General features: G+C 49.1%; 2 protein-coding genes across 3 annotated transcripts; both read left to right on the top strand.

The window, feature by feature from the left end:
• The first annotated feature begins 2223 nt into the window (after positions 1-2223).
• Positions 2224-3168, top strand: LOC135886714 (olfactory receptor 52L1-like). The gene has a single exon (XM_065414499.1). It carries the CDS (start codon positions 2224-2226, stop codon positions 3166-3168), a length of 945 nt encoding a protein of 314 aa, XP_065270571.1.
• An 11421-nt stretch (positions 3169-14589) lies between these two features.
• LOC135883200 (olfactory receptor 52L1-like) lies at positions 14590-19679 on the top strand. 2 transcript variants are annotated; one of them, XM_065410230.1, is made up of 2 exons: positions 14590-15496; positions 19639-19679. In XM_065410230.1, the coding sequence occupies exons 1-2, from the start codon at positions 14590-14592 to the stop codon at positions 19677-19679; spliced, it is 948 nt and encodes a 315-aa protein (XP_065266302.1). The 2 variants fall into 2 exon arrangements, with proteins under 2 accessions (XP_065266302.1, XP_065266303.1); XM_065410231.1 differs by lacking the exon at positions 19639-19679 and having other exon boundaries at positions 14590-15534.
• The last annotated feature ends 201 nt before the right edge of the window (positions 19680-19880 follow it).

Here is a 19880-nt window from a genome sequence, read left to right as displayed (position 1 = left end):
CACACCGGTCGCATAACCCCTTTTCGTGTGTTCGTAGGGATCACGTTTAACAGACGCAGGGACGGCGTTTCCCTGCCACGTGGCAGGTGCAGCCAGATGTGGGACTAAGGGAGGCGTTATCCTACCTAGGACCACACTAGGGGTCCATCTAATAATGTATCCTGTCTCTGATAATGGCCAGCACCTGACACTTCCGAGGCCAGCGTAAGGAAGTCTGCAGGTTTGGGATAGCCTGTCCCAAAGAGAGTTTCGCCTTCTCATGGGCTGGGAGTTGGATTATGCCCTGACCCAGGATGGTTTCGAATCCAGTGGTACCAACTCTCATGATTTTGTCATGAGTTTCCTGATAATTATTGTTTTCCTTAAAGCCCCAGCTCCTGGAGTCAAGTGGACATGTGCTGATTTCCACCTTCATTCTTAAAGACAAAGTACGTTTCTAGCCCTTGCGGTTGTGGAGAAAGCTTCCGAATGGGACTCCAGTGCACCCTAAAGGCTCAAAAAGCAGAAGGCAAATCAAAAGAACCCCACATGGGTTATTTTATATCATCTCCTGATTTTAAAGCCAGTCTCAGGATTTTTGGTGAGCCTGACTCAGGATTTGTGAACATTTGGGGCTGGCAATACTGAGGATCTAACCTTTTGTCCCGCCATCCCGGCTCCAGCTCTCTCAGCATCTGTCCTGTGCCCATCACCGCGAGTTCTGACTACTTCACACATTTATTATATCGACCGCAAAGAGCCATGGGCCTTGGAGGAAAAGGCTTCTCCATCGTGGGATAAAAACTACAGGAGAATGTGACCTTGTAAGTCTCGGTCTGAACCTGGCTAGCGCTGTGTGTCGGTGAGCGCGGTGATGGTACAGAAGAGGGAAGGCAGCCCCTGGAGATAGACCAGGCTAGGTGACGTCTGGGCAGGATCAACGGCCCATTGACTCTTGCACCGCGGTGCTGACCAACCAGGGGGCCGGACAGTGACAGTCATCGGGGGAGAATTGCAATGTGGGGTCCTGCCCATATGAACCCCTCCTCCTGCTCCTTTCACACCAGGGCCACAGAATAGCTCCCAGATGGGAAAAGCTTCATGCTAGTCCAGCTCTGGGCCAGAGATTTGTGCAGTCTGTGTCCACCGTGGCAGTGTTTTACAGTGAGTTGCCGTGGGTCCCCTGGAAAAGGGTCTCCTGTTCTTTGCAAACAAGCCTCCCCTCAGCCCTGACAAACTCACTGCACCAAACACACGGCGTCAGGATATTTATCCAGAAAGTGTAGCATGCGAGGTATCTGCGGACAGCTCATAACTTGTCGAGATTCATAACCATTGTGATGTGTATGGATGGGTAAGATTTATGGACTAATGTATTGATATTGACAGTGGGCTTTATGGGTGGCTAGTCACCTGTTCAACCAGTGATACAAAGCAAAGCTCAATGATCCAGCCTTGCTCCCTCTCATGACTATCAATGGCAAACCATCAGAGGCAACTGCCAACTGTCATCTTGTCTCAAAAGTAAGAAAGGAACATTACACCAGACAGAGATTCACCAGGCCTTGGAGTAGAGACCAAAGACTGGTCCAGCGTCCAACAGAGGAGGGGGAGTGCTTTCACTCAGGAGACATCTTGAAGAGTGAGCGGTTCTCATGAAAAATTGGATCCTGGTTTGTGGGGAGCAGGGAGGGAACCAACTTCCTTAGCTAGGAAAGGGGACTCTTGATCAAAGTCGCCCCAAGTTTGCATTTTATGATTTTGTTTTGCATTGTTACCATTTGTTTCCACCACTCCCTCTTGTTTCTAGTTAAGCCTTTGTTCTTTACTAAATAAACTGACTTTTGTTTTATGCTCACAAATGCCGTGTTTAATACAGGAGAGATAGTGTAAGGTAAAACTGGTAACCGGGGGCCGAGGATGTGGGATGTCTGTGAGTAGCCAGTGTCAGGGGCTGGATATCACAGGGGACAGAGTAAAGGGGATGGGGGTGCACCTGTTACTCTGTTGACCCCAGACAGGCGCAGGCAAGATTCCTTCACACTAGAGGCCAGGGGTGATGAGGTGACTCACAGCCCTGGGCCCCGAGAACCGTTACAGAGAGCAGCCGAAGAACTACCTGAGCTCACAGCCAGCCAGTTGATTAGCCATTCTTTGCACGCACAAGGCCGTCACACACTCTATTAATAACTTGCAGGTCTCCGGAGCCATTCTGCCCGAGTCGGATGTGGCCCTCAGCAGATCATGTCACCCAACAACAACGGCAGCCTCAGACCTTCCACGTTCCTCCTGGTCGGCATACCGGGACTGGAAACCATGCAGCATTGGGTCGGGATCCCTCTGTGCTCCATGTATATCGTGGCCTTGCTAGGGAATGGCATTGTTCTGTTTGTTATAAGGACGGACCCCAGCCTGCATGACCCCATGTACTTCTTCCTGGCCATGCTGACCATCACCGACCTGGTCCTGTCCTCATCCACCCTGCCCAAAATGCTGAGTGTCTTCTGGCTCGGAGACAGGGAGATCGAGTTCCACGCCTGCTTCGCCCAGATGTTCTTCGTCCATGCTTCCTCGCTGGTGGAGTCGGGCATCCTGGTGGCCATGGCGTTAGACCGCTACGTGGCCATCTGCAACCCCCTCCGGCATGCAGCCATCTTGAAAATCAGTATGGTGGCCAAGATAGCGCTGCTGGTCTTGGTCAGAGGCCTCGTTGTGATAGCCCCCTTCCCCTTGCTCCTCATGAAGCTGCCTTTCTGCCAGGCCTACATCATCCCCCACTCCTACTGCGAGCACATGGCCGTGGTGAAGCTGGCCTGCGCAGACACCACGGTCAATGCGACGTACGGTGTTGTCGTGACCATGCTGGTTGTGGGGATGGATGGCATGTCCATTGTTCTGTCCTACGTGATGATCCTCCGGGCCGTCTTTGGCCTCCCCTCCAGCCAGGCCCGGCTCAAGGCTCTCAGCACCTGCACGTCCCACGTGTGCGTCATCCTCGTGTTCTACGTCCCTGGGCTCTTCTCCTTCCTGGCGCACCGCTTCGGCCAGAGCGTCCCCCTCTCCGTCCACATCCTGCTGGCCAACCTCTACCTCCTGATGCCGCCCATGCTGAACCCCATCGTGTACGGGGTGAAAACAAAGCAGATCCGCAGTCGGGTGACCAGGGTCTTCCACGTGAGGGGCCCCTGAGCACCAGAGGGAGGTCGCTGCATGCTCATTTCTCCAGCTGCCATGTTTGATTTTTTATATGTATCATGACTATCAATAATAAAATAATCATTGAGTAGCACTGTGACTCCACATGGAGCCCTAGGGACATAGGGGCAGCTGGGCTAACTACCCCATTCTAAAAAACATAAGATCCATCCAGCCCAGTATCCTGTTTGCCAACAGTGGCCGGTGCCAGGTGCCCCAGAGGGAATGAACAGAACAGGGAATCATCAAGTGATCCATCCCCTGTCACACATTCCAGGTTTCTGGCAAACAGAGGCTAGGGACACCATCCCTGCCCATCCTGGCTAATAGCCATTGATGGACCTATCCTCCATGTACTTATCTAGCTCTTTTTTGAACCCTGTTATAGTCTTGGCCTTCACAACATCCTCTGGCAAGGAGTTCCACAGTTTGACTGTGCATTGTGGGAAGAAATACTTCCTTTTGTTTGTTTGAAACCTGCTGTCTATTAATTTAATTTGGTGACAGCTAGTCCTTGTGCTATGAGAAGGAGTAAACAGCACTTTCTTCTTTAGTTTCTCTAACCAGCCATGATTTTATAGATGTCTATCATATCCCGCCTTAGTCAACTCTTTTCCAAGCTGGACAGTCCCAGTCTTATTAATCTCTCCTCATATGGAAGCCATTCCATACCCCTCGTCATTTTTGTTGCCCTTTTCTTAACCTTTTCCAATTCTAATGTATCTCTTTTGATATGGGGTGACCACGTCTGCACACAGTGTTTAAGGTGTGGGCGTACCATGGATTTATATAGAGGTGATATGATATCTTCTGTCCCATTATCTATTCTTTTCCTAATGGTTCCTAACATTGTATTAGCTTTCTTGACTGCCGCTTCACATTGAGTGGAGGTTTTCAGAGAACTATCCACAATGACTCCAAGATCTTTTTCTTGAGCGGTAACAGCTAATTTAGACCCCATCATTTTATATGTATAGATGGGATTATGTTTTCCAATGGGCATTACTTTTAAATTGATCAACATTGAATTTTATCTGCCATTTTGTTGCCCAGCCACCCAGTTTTGTGAGATCCCTGTGTAGCTCTTCGCAGTCCGCTTTGGACTTCACTATCCTAATTTTGTATCATCTGCAAATTTTGCCCCCTCACTGTTTCCCTTTTTCCAGATGATTGATGAGACAGTGAACCAGCGTGCCCGGTGCTGTACAAACACCGGGTCAGAGACAGTCCTTGCCCCGATGAGTGCCATCCAAATGGACAAGGCAAGGCCTGGGAGGAAGGGAATGCTAATGTGCCCAGGTCACAGCTGGGATCTGAGCCGTGTAGCGACACAGTGATGCACCCAAGGTCTGCCCCCAGATCTCCCAAGCACCAGCCCAGCCCACCCTTCCTGCAGGCTAAGGAGGGCAGGGTGGCTTGAAGAGCCGGGGGGGATTTTCAGGCGAAAGAGATTTGGTGGGTGTAGACAAGAGAAATGACCCTGGCGAGGGACAGCACCAGCCTGCCTGTCTGTCTAGGTACTTAGACGTCCCTCATCTGAGGAACTACATCCACCCTGATCGAATTGGCCCTGTCAACACTGGTTCTCCACTTGTGCCGTGACTCCCTTCTCTTCATGTGTCAGTATAACAATGCCTGCAGCTGTAACCTTCACTCCATGCATCTGAAGAAGTGGGTTTTACCTTATGCCCAAATAAATCTGTTAGTCTTTAAGGTGCCACCGGACTCCTTCTTGTTTTTGTGGATACAGACTAACATGGCTACCCCTGAGACTTGACCTCATCTGAAGAGAGAGGCATGGACAGTGAGAGTAGGCGAGGGGGCCCAGTGGGCAGTAAGGCCCGAGGGCTGGGAGCAGCAGGGGAGCAGAGAGAGCTGAGGATGAGACAGGCGTGAGTTTCTGTAGGGTCTGAACACGTAGCTGTCCATGCAGCAGCTGGGAACTCACCTCCCAGCCCAGGCAGGCCTAGTCACACTCACGGGGCTCGAAACAGTGCATCACAAATAGCTGTGTGCACACCGAGGCTTGGGCGGGAGCACAGGCTGTCTAGCCTAGAGGGTTGAGTGGGTTTGACGGCCTGAGCCACCATCCGAGCCGCAATGTCCATGCTGCTATTTCAACGCGCTGGCACAAGGCTCGCTCCCAGCTGTGGGGTAGCCACTCCCAGAGGGGCAGACAAAGGGACTGGTTCTGACGTGGCTGCAGGTGGGAATCCAGTGGAGACAGACCGGGAGGGGTCAGTGGTGTCCGGGCAGGAGATGACGCTCACAGTGGTGCTCTGCAGAGACTGTCCCAGGACTGGAGTCAGCATGAGGTCGGTGATGGGCTCCTGATCTCCCCACTGGGAATTGGATGGCTGGCCGGGCTGGCGTTTGGGCGTTGCATGTGAAACATCAGCACAGATCGCTGGGCCCCTCTCCAGTGCAACTCACACGGCTCTCAAGAAACAAGCAGCACCAGTGGGTGATGGAGTGAGCAGGGTCCTCATGTCCCTCTGCCGCCCGACCAATCCAGCCCATCAGCCGCTGCTCCACCTGCTGCTGACTCTCAATGACACGGCTCCAGCCCCTTCCAGCGGGAACCAATCAAGGGCCAGACTCACCATCACGCGCCAGCTGCCCTGGAGACCCCGAGCAGCAGTAAAGCCTGTGTGATGGATGTATAACCCCACCCCCACCCCGCTTCAGCCAATGAGGGGTTAATGGGAGCCTGAGTGAGCAGTTAGCCGGCCTGGCTGCCCTGGAGGAGGTAGCAGGCTGAGGTCAGTAACAGCCCCGGCTGGGGAGGAGCTGGGTGGGTCCATGTAGGACGTGTTCAGAGCAGGTGGAACCCCTCTCCTGGGTGGAGACGTGGAAGAAGGACCCACACATGGGGGAGAGGAGAAGAACCAGCTGCAGGAAGGGGGCAGGACTCAAGGGCCATGGCCCATGCTGATGGTCTGGCAGAGGACAAAGGGGAAGCAGAGGAGATGCTAAGAGCTTTAGCCCACTTGTGAGCTGATGGAATCTCTCCTTTGGATGTCACTGGGTGAAGAGACTGGCACTGAAGTAAGACCCCAGGTGGGGCAGGAGACTTTCTGGTCTAGTATCTGGGTTTTAATCCTGGGGAAGGACATGAAGGACAATGATGTCCTGGGCGGGGCTCCAGAGTGAGCCGGCTGGAGAGCCAAGTACTGGATTGCAGTGGATGGACGACAATGCCTCATGGGGATGCTCTGGTACAGGATGAACACCACAGCCTGCTTCCTGGCTGCTCTGCGTTCCTGGGCACCACAGAGCAATGGCAGCGCATTGGGGAATGAATATTTCCTATTGTAGAGCCTAGGCTCTCCAGGCAGGCCCCTGGCCCACACTGTGCTAGGCACTGTACAAACCCACAGACCCGCCCCCAGGGGCTGAAAAGCCAAGTTTAACTGAGCTCAAAGTATCTGAAAGCACATGCAATGAACTGTACAATGTTCTCCTTTCCCAGCTCCTTGCTCCCCAGCACTGGAGCAATACAAATTCTTTACTAAGGGCTGGACTGCGGCCAACAATGATACAGTGTGCAGTGGGGAGGGAGGAAATATGGACCCCCCCTCCACACACACACAATCCACGCGCAGCCTTTGTGCGAGCCGCCCAGCCCTGCAGCCCCTGGGAGCAGCTCTGCAGAAAGGGGGCGTGGAGACACTGGACGCAGACTGACCCAACGCTCATCCCCCTCACCATGCCAGTGAGCAGATCTGGCAGGCAAAGGGATCGGGGGTGTCTGGGACCTCACTCAGAGTCTCTGGGGGCACCCAGAGAATTCCTCGCTAGCTAGACTGGGGCTTGAACTACTCAAGGCCCTGGTCCCAGGGGCAAAAGGGGATTCGAGGAGCAAGGCAGCAGCCAACTCTGACCTCTGGGCCTAACACTTAGAATCACTTAAAATCCACCTTTCTGTAGTTAACAAACTTATTTTAATGCTTTGTCTTTACCAGTCAGTTTGTCTGAAGTGCTTGGGGGATCTGCTCAGATTTCAAAGGCTGGTGCGTGTCTGCTACCTTTTGATGAAATGGTGAACTAATTAATGAGTTTGCATTGTTCAAGAAACGGTCTTGCTGGGGGGCAAGGCAGGGGCTGGGGGGATTTGCTGATGTCTCCCTGTGCATCGGGCTAATGGCTGAGTGAGAGCGAAGGCAGAGGGACTGCTGGTCACTAGCAGAGGAGTGTGAGAGGGACCCTGAGCTGGGACACAACGGTCCCATAGTCCAGGTTGTGCCTTGGGGGGGTGTCACAGAGACCCTGGGAGGTAGCCGAGGTAGGAACAGGACTAGTCCAGCTGAGAGCAGGTAAAGGTGATTGTCCCAGGGCAGGTTCCCGGCAGTGTCTCCATGCTAAGGTAGAAGGAAACTCCAACTTGATCGCATCGAAAAACTACGGCCAGTTTGTTTGGCAAGCCCTATTTCCCATGAAGCCATGCTGCTCGGCATTGATTATGCCATCCTTCAAAACTTTACTGATTGCATCCCCTATCACCTTTACCATGTTTTTTTTTTCCTGGATTGGGGTCTGGCCTAAAGTTATCTGTGTATCTTATTTATCTTTCTAAAACATTGGCACAGCACTGGCTTTTTTCCAGTCCTCTGAAACTTCCACAGTCCTCCAAGATTTGTTAAAAATAGCTCAGAGAGCTTCTTGGCCAACTCCTTTAGTACTCTTGGGTGCAAGTTGTCTGGTCCTGCAGAAATCCACTGACTTATTATTCACTTTTCAGCAGAGGGTTTCTAGTGCAAGGCTCGATGGCCACTGCCTGCAGAATTACGGCAGGGCCAATGTCACTGCTGCCAGACATAGAGGTGACAGCCCCAGCCCTGCAGATGACAGCGTGGCGGGAGGTCCTGCTGCCAGATAGCTAAGCAGAGGCATCTCACACCGCTAAGGGGAACAAGAGTGTTTATTTCTTCTTAGCCCTTCAGTCTTTAAAGACACATTTTGCTTTCAGAAAACACTGGAGTCCCTGGAGACTCCAGGCGCATGTGGCGATTCTGCTGGGATTTGCTGACATTGATTTATAACCATCCCCATCGTAGCAAGCCTGGCAGACGCGTCCGTTCCCGGCCTGTGTTCGGAGCCATCCGATTGAGAGGACTGTTCTGCGGGAGCTGGGGGGGACTTGGTGCCATTATTCACACCTGTCTTACTGAGCAGAGCGACGGAGCCCGCTGAAAGGGGCTTGTGTGTCCCCGGGGAGCAGGAGTCACTGAAACAGGTTTGGCTTGCACGGCACAGGGAAGCGTCTATAGGGTTTAGGAAGAACATTTATTTCAAAATTTAGCCCAGATAAGCAAGTCAATACTCTGACAACTTCAAACAGTTACCTGCCTCCCTCCTGGGCTCTGTGCTTGTGTCTGCACATGCATGTATGTGTCTTTGTGTGTGCGTGGTCACATGATGTGTGTGCTGTGCATATGTGTCCGCGCGTGTGCGGTGTATGTGTGCACACCCATGTGTGCATGAGTGCATGCACACATACTGTGTGGGTGTTTCTGCATGCTGTGTGTGTGTGTCCTGTGTGTTGTGCGTACACATGATGTGTGTGCTGTTCATGTGTGTAGGTGTGTGCATGCCATCTTGTGTTTGAGGATGCAAATGCTGTGTGTGGGTTCTGTGTGTGCACATGCTGTGTGTGCTGTGCATGTGTGTCTGTGTGTCTGTGTCGTGTGTGTGCATGCTGTGGTGTGTGTGTGAGAGCATACACTTTGTGTGTGCATGGTGCGTGCGTGTTTGTTGTGTATGCACACAGATGTGTGCATGTATGTGCTGTACATGTGTGTGTGTATGTAATGTATGTGTGTGTGTGTATATGTGTGCGCCTGTGTGGTGTTGTGTGGGTGGGTGGAAAGGCTGTGTGTGTGCACTGTGAGTGTGTGTTTTTGTGTATTGTGTATGCACATAGAATCATAGAATCATAAAATATCAGGGTTGGAAGGGACCTCAGGAGGTCATCTAGTCCAACCCCCTGCTCAAAGCAGGACCAGTTCCCAACTAAATCATCCCAGCCAGGGCTTTGTCAAGCCGGGCCTTAAAAACCTCCAAGGAAGGAGATTCCACCACCTCCCTAGGTAAAACATTCCAGTGCTTCACCACCCTCCTAGTGAAATAGTGTTTCCTAATATCCAACGTAGACCTCCCCCACTGCAACTTGAGACCACTGCTCCTTGTTCTGTCATCTGCCACCACTGAGAACAGCCGAGCTCCATCCTCTTTGGAACCCCCCCTCAGGTAGTTGAAAGCAGCTATCAAATCCCCCCTCATTCTTCTCTTCTGGAGACTAAACAATCCCAGTTCCCTTAGCCTCTCCTCATAAGTCATGTGCTCCAGACCCCTAATCATTTTTGTTGCCCTCCACTGGACTCTTTCCAATATTTCCACATCCTTCTTGTAGTGTGGGGCCCAAAACTGGAAACAGTACTCCAGATGAGGCCTCACCAATGTCGCATAAAGGGGAATGATCACGTCCCTCGATCTGCTGGCAATGCCCCTACTTATACAGCCCAAAATGCCATTAACCTTCTTGGCAACAAGAGCACACTGTTGACTCATATCCAGCTTCTCGTCCACTGTGACCCCCTAGGTCCTTTACCTGTCTGTAAAATGGTGTTACAACTACTCATTGGGAAGCCTAATAAATAACATTTTTCTAGATAAAGTGGATCATGTTTTACTTTTGTTCCACACATGCATATGTCTCTGTGTGTGTGTGCTGTACGTGTGAGCTGTGAGTATGTGTGTTGGTGTATTGTGTATGCACATGCATATGTCTGTGTGTGTGCATGTGTGTGTGTGCTGGGCGTGTGTGTGTGTGTGTTGGTGTATTGTCAGGGCCATCCTTAGGATTTATGGTGCCCTAGGCGGGATTATTAAACTGGTGCCCCAATGCCCAACTTGCTCTTAGCAACACAAACATAGGTTTACAGTATTGGAAAACTTGCCACGTGTACTTTATTAAAAACAGTTTAACTTAATTAAGCACACTGTAATGCTGGTGGACTAGCACTAAAGAAGAAGTGCTATAGAAAAAAATCTGATTTATTGACAGAATGGTGCAAAGAATATAATTTTTTTAATTTGTCAACATTTTATTGGAAATTTATATTAAGAGGTATTGAAATAATGACTTGTTTTTAATTAAAAGCAATCTTTCTGGCTTTTTTGGCTGCAAAATCAGTAATAACATCATCGTATGACAAAGACAGAGTGATGTCTTGTTCGGTTTCAAGAATAGCAAGACCAGTCAAGCGTTCCTGACTCATTGTAGAACGGAGATAGTTTTTAATGAGCTTTAGTTTTGAGAAACTCCGTTCTCCTGATGCTACTGTTACAGGAATTGTCGGTAGAATACAAGTGGCAATGTACACATTAGGATATATGTCAACAAGTTTTCTGGTATGAATAAACTGTACAATGTCCATCACCGATTTTGCATGTGGCAACACTGATGACAATATACTCAATTCTTCGTACAGCTCAAGTCCATTTAAATCAAAACTATCACCATGCTTCAGGAGGCTCTCTAGGTTCTTGCACTTTGTCATTAACTGCTCTTGTTTTTCTATTTCGTTGAATTTAGTTATGTCATACAAACATCCAAACTGTTTATGGCGTACTCGTAAGGTATTAAACCTTTCATCAACGGCAGATATTGCTTTATCCATCACAACATCAAAAATTCAACCTCAAATTTCTTTTCTGGATCATCTATGGACTCATCTGCTCCTTCATATTCCGCTTGCCCTTTTTCCCTTGAAACTCGAGTCACATTTGGACATGGAAATTTTGGTTCTACACCGAGTGCCTGTGCAAGCTTTCTTGCTGTAACCTGTGCTTCTTTGAATCCATTTTCTCTGTATTTCACTAAAAAGTCTTGTGTGTTGTTTAGTAAGGTAAGTGTTGAATCAAGCTGCATCATTGGACTGTGCATTATTTTGCTTACACTTGAGATTTTAACAAGAATGTCATATCAGATTACGACAGATGTTAGAAACTTGAAGCTGGATATTTCAGAGGCCAATGAATGTGCTTCACTTTTAGCTTTTGGATCTCTGGCTTCTTCCGAAATAGCAACCAGCGCTTCGTAAACTTCCTCAGATTGATATCTCAATGTTTTTGCACTTTCTACTCTGCTTTCCCAGCGTGTCTCAGATAGAGGCTTAACGGTAATACCATTGACATGCGCTTTGAATATTTGCCATCGTTGAGTGGAAGCTGAAAAGAGCACGTAAATGCATTGCAGCAAACCAAAAAAAGATATGTCTTCTACAGAAGACTTGGCCATATCATGCAAAATCAAATTAAGACTGTGGCATGCACATGGAACAAAAAAGATTTGTGTATTTTCTGCCAGTAATCTAGTTGCACACCAGAAATGCATCCTCTCATATTGGCATCCTCTCATCCTCTGATGTTCATTACTGACAATCCCATTCGTTTTAGTTCATCAAGGAGAGCTTGAAGAAGTCCAAAACCTGTAGTGTCCTCTACTTCTAAAAATGTGATAAATGATTCCTTAACTGTGATCTGTGCTGAATCACTAATGTCGACAAATCTCACTACTAAAGACCTCTGTTTTTGATTACTTATGTCCAGAGTGCAATGTAGAATTATGGCAAAATATTTTGCCAAAGTAACCAATGAAACAATTTTGTCTCTCACTTTATCACTCATTAGCATGATCAGTTCATTTTGAATTCTTGGTCCCAAATAGTGGTCATGTATTTCATTTTCAGTTACTCTTCGGAGATGTTCACTCATCACTGTGTCACATTTTCCTAGCAGTTGTACAAGGCCCAAAAAATTGCCATTTTTGAGCTGGAATAATTTCTCAACGCTTCCTCTAAAAGCAAGATTGTTTGTTGATAAATATTCAACAATCGATAATAGACGTTCAAGAACACGATGCCAATGCTGTTTCTCTGACTCCAGCAATCTTTGATTTTAGGCATCAAGAGTTGTCTGATTTTTTAAACTTACACTCAGCTCACACCATTTGTGCATACTTTCAATGGGGTGTAGTGCCTTTTCATGTTGCGGTAATATGTGACTAAGATTTTTCCAATCATTAATACCCATGGTCGCTATCTTAAAATTGCAACTATTGAAAATCTTGCCTGGGAGACAAAATACAGCATCCTTTCATTTAGAGTACACAGGCCACTGTCTGTTGACAATTTCACCGTTAGAAAGTCTTTTGTAGTAATTGTTTTCTGTGAATTTCCTAACTCTAATGTCTTTAGGATATTCAAGACCTTTTATTCTCACAGGGCCTTTCTCAAATATAATGGCACGGAATTCGTTGTTTAAAGATTGCGGCCATGTGCCAATGTCATCTATATCCCATGCTAGTACAGTTTCAACTGTTGTTTTTTGTCTGCATCTGTTTCAAATGATTGGTCTGTGTGTTGTTGCGTTTCTTGAGCTTTGTCTGCATAAAAATTTTCTTTGGCAGTTACTTGATGATCTTGATCAACTTCGTTGTCTTCATGACGTGCAAACTTAAGTATAGAACCCTTCTGTGCTTGTATAGCTAATCCTATCTCATCTTTCCGGTTTCTTTTTTGTGACCCGGAAAGTTGTTTTAGATACAACCTAACTTACAAGGGTGTTTTTTTAAAGAAATAACTTTTTAAATTATTGTCAGATTATCAGAAATATTATTTAAAAGAACTAATATAGGATAGCTATGAGTCTGTGACCTTGAGCTAGTGTGAAGACACCTCACAAGGTGCTCCACCCTGACTGAGACACAGTAGAGTTGGAAACCAAAGCCACTTTTTAGTTTTAAATGTATAGTGGGCATCAGTCTTAATGTTAGTTACAACTCTATATCGACTTTATACTGTAAATAGATCAATGGCATTATCCAGTTTAATAAGATGGGTTCCCAAGCAGTGGGAAAATATAACCCTAGTTTTATTCCTAGGTAAAGTAATAGGAGCCTATATATCTTAAAAAAAAAAGAGACCCCAAAATTGGGACTGTCCCGATAAAAGTGGGACATCTGGTCACCCTACCCCAACCCCCTCTCCTGATTTTTCACACATGCTACCTGGTCACCCTATCCCCAGCCCAGCCAGCTGTGTGTGATAATTCCAGCCAGCCAGCCAGCCCCTGTTGCTTGGCTGACTGTGAGGAAGTGAGTTTTTACATGCTCCACTTCTTCCTGTCTGTCCCGGCTCCCAGCACAGCGTGGTGCCCCAGACCTAGTGGTGCCCCAGGCGACCGCCTATTCTGCCTATGGCTAAGGATGGCCCTGTGTATTGTGTATGCACATGCATATGTCTGTGTGTGTGCGTGTGTGCTGTACATGTGTGTCTGTATGTGTGTGTGTGTGTGCTGTACGTGTGTGTGTGTGTACAGGGACAATATGATGGAAACTCTGCATTGGTCACCTTCCCAGAGCGGGGAACATTTCTCAGGAGGAAGAGGAGCCCCAGGACAATTACAATCACAACAGCCTCTTCATGCCTTACAGTCCCGGACGCAGTGATGTGCCCAGGTCCTCATCCTGCCTCGGACAATGGCTGGCGGGGGGGGTGATTCAGAGACGCCCCCCACCGCCCTAGTGACACACTGTCCTGGCGCGTGCGGAGCCCGCGGCTCTCCAAGGGGCAGGGCGGGCGGGACAGGATGCAGACAGAGCGTATTTACTGAGCCCACCTCATGGGGAGCCCCCTGGGGCCTGCTAGGAAGAAGTGGCTCGGCCGAACGCGCACCGCTCGGATGGGGCCCAGCCACTGTGTAAGGACGGCGCGGCAGCCTCTGCCCTCTCCCCACCAGCAGAGAGGACCAGACACGCCGCTGAGAAAGAGGCTGTGAATTGGGGGATTAGCCTATTTGCATAAAATCTCCAGCTCTCGGGCACTTCAGCCTGCGGGTCTGGGCTCCGGGCGGCTGAGCTGGTTTGGGGGTGGAGCGCTTGGGGCTGGCCTTGAAAACAAACCGAAACAAAAATCGCCATGACAGGCCCGTGGTTCCCCTCCCGGCTGGGGCCGAGGATATGGGATGTCTGTGAGTAGCCAGTGTCGGGGGCTGGATATTACAGGGGACAGAGTGAAAGGAATGACGGTACCAGTTACTCTGCCAGGCAGAGAGAGGCCTGGGCTGGCCTGGAGGAGAGGGCGTGAGTGGCTGAAGGCTGGTGGGGCCAGGGAGCTCACCGCAGACAGACAGAGACAAGACTCCTTCACACTGGAGGCCAGGGGTGACGAGGTGACTCACAGCCCCAGTCCCCGAGAACTGTCATGGAGATCAGCTGTAGAACTACCCTGGCTCACAGCCAGCCGGCTGACTAGCCATTCTTTGCACGCACAAGGCCGTCACACACTCTATTAATCACTTGCAGGTCTCCGGAGCTGTTCTGCCCGAGTCAGATGTGGCCCTCAGCAGATCATGTCACCCATCAACAACAGCAGCCTCAGACCTTCCACGTTCCTCCTGGTCGGCATACCGGGGCTTGAATCCACACAGCACTGGGTTGGGATCCCTCTGTGCTCCATGTATATCGTGGCCTTGCTGGGGAACGGCATTGTTCTGTTTGTTATAAGGACAGACTCCAGCCTGCATGAACCCATGTACCTCTTCCTGGCTATGCTGACCGTCACCGACCTGGTCCTGTCCACGTCCACCCTGCCCAAAATGCTGAGCGTCTTCTGGCTCGGAGACAGGGAGATTGAGTTCCATGCCTGCCTCACCCAGATGTTCTTCGTCCATGCTTTCTCGCTGGTGGAGTCGGGCATCCTGGTGGCCATGGCGTTAGACCGCTACGTGGCCATCTGCAACCCCCTCCGGCATGCAGCCATCTTGAAAATCAGTATGGTGGCCAAGATAGCGCTGCTGGTCTTGGTCAGAGGCCTCATTGTGATAGCCCCCTTGCCCTTGCTCCTCGGGAAGCTGCCATTCTGCCAGGCCTACATCATCCAGCACTCCTACTGTGAGCACATGGCCGTGGTGAAGCTGGCCTGCGCAGACACCACGGTCAATGCAGCATATGGCCTGGTCGTGGCCCTGCTGGTGGGGGGGCTGGATGGCATGTCCATTGCTCTGTCCTACGTGATGATCCTCCGGGCCGTCTTTGGCCTCCCCTCCAGCCAGGCCCGGCTCAAGGCTCTCAGCACCTGCACATCCCATGTCTGCGTCATCCTCGTGTTCTACGTCCCTGGACTCTTCTCCTTCCTGGCTCACCGCTTTGGCCAGAGCGTCCCCCTCCCCGTCCACATCCTGCTGGCCAACTTCTACCTCCTGATGCCGCCCATGCTGAACCCCATCGTGTACGGGGTGAAAACCAAGCAGATCCGCAGTCGGGTGACCAGGGTCTTCCACGTGAGGGGCCCCTGAGCGCCGGAGGGCAGTCGCTTCACACTTATTTCTCCAGCTACCACACACCACTTTTATTTTTTAAATGTACCATGATTATTAATAATAAAACAATCATTGAGTAGAACTGGGACTCCTCATGGAGCCTTAGGGACATAGGGGAAGCTGGGCTCGCAGCAGCCAATCTAACAAAAAGAGGAGACAGTGAACCAGTGTGCCGGGTGCTGTACAAACACCTGGTCACAGACAGTCCCTGCCCTGATGAGTGCCATTCATAGAATCATAGAAACATAGAAGATTAGGGTTGGAAGAGACCTCAGGAGGTCATGTAGTCCAAACCCCTGCTCAAAGGAGGACCAACCCCAACTAAATCATCCCAGCCAGGACTTTGTCAAGCTGGGCCTTAAAAACCTCTAAGGATGGAGATTCCATCACCTCCCTAGGTAACCCATTCCAGTGCTTCACCACCCTCCTAGTAAAATAGTGTTTCCTAATATCAAACCTAGACCTCCCCCACTGCAACTTGAGACCATTGCTTCTTGTTCTGTCATCTGCCACCACTGAGAACAGCCTAGTTCCATCCTCTTTGGAACCCCCTTTTAGGTCGTTGAAGGCTGCTATCAAATCCCCCCTCACTCTTCTCTTCTGCAGACTAAATAAGCCCAGTTCCCTCAGCCTCTCCTCATAAGTCATGTGCCCCAGCGCCCTAATCATTTTCGTTGCCCTCCGCTGGACTCTCTCCAATTTGTCCACATCCCTTCTGTAGTGAGGGGACCAAAACTGGACGCAGTACTCCAGGTGTGGCCTCACCAGTGCCGAACAGAGGGGAATAATCACTTCCCTTGATCTGCTGGCAATTCTCCTACTAATACAGCCCAATATGTCATCACCTTCAACACTCCTGGAGCTGGACCCTGCAGATATTGTCCTAAATAGCCCCGGAACTATATGAACTTCATTGGACAGTTTTCCACTGAGACAACATACAAAGACAAAAGCTTTAATTTTAATGTATACATGAGCAGACAATCAAAGGCTGACAACCTTCTCATTTGCGATGTGGTTGCCATGACAGGTCTAATGAGAAAGGTGGGAGAATTTGGTGGAATGCTTTGTGATATTGGACTTTTTGAAGGAGATACTAGACAAATCATCTTATGAGACAGCAGCAAACCATATACACCCCAAAGAATTCCTCTCCCATTACTTCATAAAATAGAGACTGAGTTAAAGAGAATGGAATTCGAAGGGCATAATTAAGAAAATCTCTGAGCCAGCTGCATGGTGCACACCAATGGTACCTGTTGTAAAGAAAAATGGGAAAACACCCATCTTTGTGGATCTTAAAAGACTTAATGAAGCAGTAGTGAGAGAAAAGTGTATCCTCCCAGCACTAGAAAACTTCATCCCTAATGCTGCAGGAGCTACTGTATTCTATAAGCTAGATGCCGCAAGTGGTTTCTGGCCAATTTCTTTAGCCGAAGAGAGTGCTAAACTGACCACATTAATTATGCCACTTGAGAGATTTTTCTCTCAAAGATTAGTTTTTGGGATTACCCGCGCTCCTGACATTTTCCAAAGAAAGGTGGCAGAGCGGCTAAAGAACATAAATGAGGTTGTTGTTTTTATGGATGATATTTTAGTATGTGGGTCACCGATGGAAGAACATGACAAAAAGCTAATAAGGAAGTTCTGAGCTTAATCAGGGAGTCTGGATTCAAGCTAAAGAAAGAAAAATGGGTTTTGGCCTATAACAGATTGAATGTTTGGGACAGATAATAAACAAAGATGGAATTAATCCTAGCCCTGAGAAAGGAAAAGCAATTGCAGAGTTGAATGCACCAACAAGAGTGCCCGCAAGGAGATGCATACTAGGGATGGTACACTATCTTGGCCGATACCTGCACAATCTTTCTAAACAGTGGCAAAACTACTCAATGAACCGTTAAGGTGCAATGCATCCTGGCTGTGGGGACCAATTTAAGAGACTGCCTTCCAAAGGGTAAAAGAAATGATCCAGTTTCAAAGTTCTACAGTATAACCAATCTCACAGTGGTCAGTGCTGATGTCAATAGCTGTGAACGTGGTGGCGTATTGTTGCAGCTATGAGGACCTGAGTGGAAACCAGTTGCATTCTGCTCTCGTACACTTACAAAAGCAGAAAAATGATGTGTAGATTGAAAAGGAGTGCCTGGCAAGCATATGGGCATGTGAGAACTTCTACAGATATCTGTAAACTGATAACCGACCCTACGCCTCTTGTAACCCTCATCAATGGGAAAGACCTGGATCAAGCACCACGAAGGTGCCAATGTCTTTTGATTAGGCGAATGCGATTCAATCCGATTGCTGCATATGTTTCTGGTAAAAAACTGGTAAGAGCAGACATGTCCCAGAGTCCAGCATCGTACTCAAACACCTGTGGGTAAGAGGACGTTGTAAAGGCTTACGTGGCTGCTGTGGAAGCTTACAGACCAGTATCAGGTAGGACACTATACAGCTGCTAGCCAAAGATAAACAACTTCAATCGTGCTGTAGTTACATTCAGGCAGGATGGCCCAAGAATCTAAAGAACACTAGGGCTGTGGTAAGAGACCACTTTGCTGTACATGGGCAGTTAAATGAGTCCAATGGACTGCCAGTTAAAGGTAATCACATTGTCATCCCAAACACTTGAGAGGACAAAGTCTAGACCTCATTCATGAAGGACATCATGGATTAAGTAAATGCTGAGTGGCCAATCAGTCAACGACTCAGTGAGGACATCAATAAAGCAGCTTCATGCTGTCATGGATTCACAGGTCTGGTGCACTTGAACAGCTCCAGAACAGCCCCTGGGAGGAGCCCTTCAGTGTGGCAGCCCCCTCAGGGTCACACTCTCTCACTGGGGTCAGCCACTTGGCTTCACCGCCTCCTGGGACTGAACCTCGGAGCCTTCAGCCCCCCGCTTCATACCATGAGCTCCCCTCAGCCAGTCCTCCTGGGTTGGACACCTGAGAGAGACTTGAACACCCAAAGGAAGCAATGCACCCCCAGCTTCGGCATCTGCAGTGACTTTCAGCCAGCACTGTGAACAGCAGTCAGGTTTATTTGATGTGGAGAACAGAGTGTAGAAAGTCCTTGGGGGGAGCATAGAGAACAGAAAGTTACCGCATGGGCCACTTGGTCACCCCAGAGCCCTCTGACCCATCTTCTGTCCCAATTCAGGAGAGTCTGCAGCTCCCAGCAGCTCACACTTAACAATCCCCCACCTGGCCCCTCCTCAGTCCTCTGTTGTTCAGCTGATCAAACACAACTGGCCTCCTGCGGGGCGGGGGGGAGGGGCATCCATGGTCGTTAGTTGCTAGATATCAAATGACTGGACAATTGGAGTGGCCCTTGTCTTCTCAGACTCATAGAAATGGGGCCCAGGACTCAGACAGCCAGGTGTTCATCACACCTGTATCTCTACAGAGAGTAAACCTTTTCCCACCACCTAGTTAACGATGCAGCCTGGAGGGGAAACTGAGGCACACACCATGGTCCTACAAAATTATTCCAGAAAATGCCCAGTCTGTCACAGATGTGAACACTGTAGAACTAACAGAGCAACACAACCCAAAGCCTCGAATAACAACAACTCTACTAAACAGACCCTGAAATAGGCTAGCAGCAGATTGCTGCGAATTCAGAGGACGCCATTATCTAGTTGTAGTGGATTATTTTTCTAGATATACATTGAAATCGCATATTTGAACGATACAACATGTTGCAGTGTGATCAAGAACTCAAAGAGCGCATTCACCCAGGTTGGTATTGCAGAACCACTATTGGTGGACAATGGACCACAGTTCACTGCAGCTGAAGTGAAGTCTTTCCAAACAAAATATGATTTTGAACACATCGCTAGCAGCCTGCATTACCCACAAGCAACTGTAGAGGCAGAGAGAGCTGTACAGAGGGCCAAGGAAATACTGAAGCAGGAAGATCCATTCCTTGCTCTTCTGAGCTACAAATCATCACTGTTAGTAGTGATCAGCTGTCGCCCAGCTCAGCTCCTGATGCAAAGGCAGCTCAGGACAGTTGCAACCTTGGAAAAGAATTGAGCCTCAAAGTGGCTGGATCTGAGAAGAGTAGTCAGATCAGATCAACAGGCAAAAATTGCTTATGGACACTTCGCTTACTGATGCCACTCAGAGAATTGCCTGATGGGAACTTGGTGACTGTGTTTGTGTCAAACTGGATGGAGGAACACGATGTAAAACTCCAGCTGCTGAAAGAAAAAGAATGCGTCTTTCTCCGCATATGGGTTTATTTGGTGGTGCCTCCACCCCTCTCGCTCCTTCCTGGCAGGGTCACCAGGGCAGCGTGGGAGGAAAATTCTAACC

Source organism: Emys orbicularis, chromosome 1, assembly GCF_028017835.1.
Source record: "Emys orbicularis isolate rEmyOrb1 chromosome 1, rEmyOrb1.hap1, whole genome shotgun sequence".
In the NCBI taxonomy this organism is placed as follows: domain Eukaryota; kingdom Metazoa; phylum Chordata; order Testudines; family Emydidae; genus Emys; species Emys orbicularis.
The sequence above is the reverse complement of the archived record's forward strand: the minus strand, read 5'-3'. Positions and strand labels throughout refer to the sequence as shown.

Bases quoted from the DNA above. Each gene is read 5' to 3' on its own strand.
- LOC135883200 (XM_065410230.1), top strand. From the start codon at position 14,590: ATGTCACCCATCAACAACAGCAGCCTCAGACCTTCCACGTTCCTCCTG. The intron at 15,497-19,638 runs GTCGGGTGACCA...TAGTCAGATCAG, and splicing joins GAAAACCAAGCAGATCCGCA to ATCAACAGGCAAAAATTGCT.
- LOC135886714 (XM_065414499.1), top strand. From the start codon at position 2,224: ATGTCACCCAACAACAACGGCAGCCTCAGACCTTCCACGTTCCTCCTG.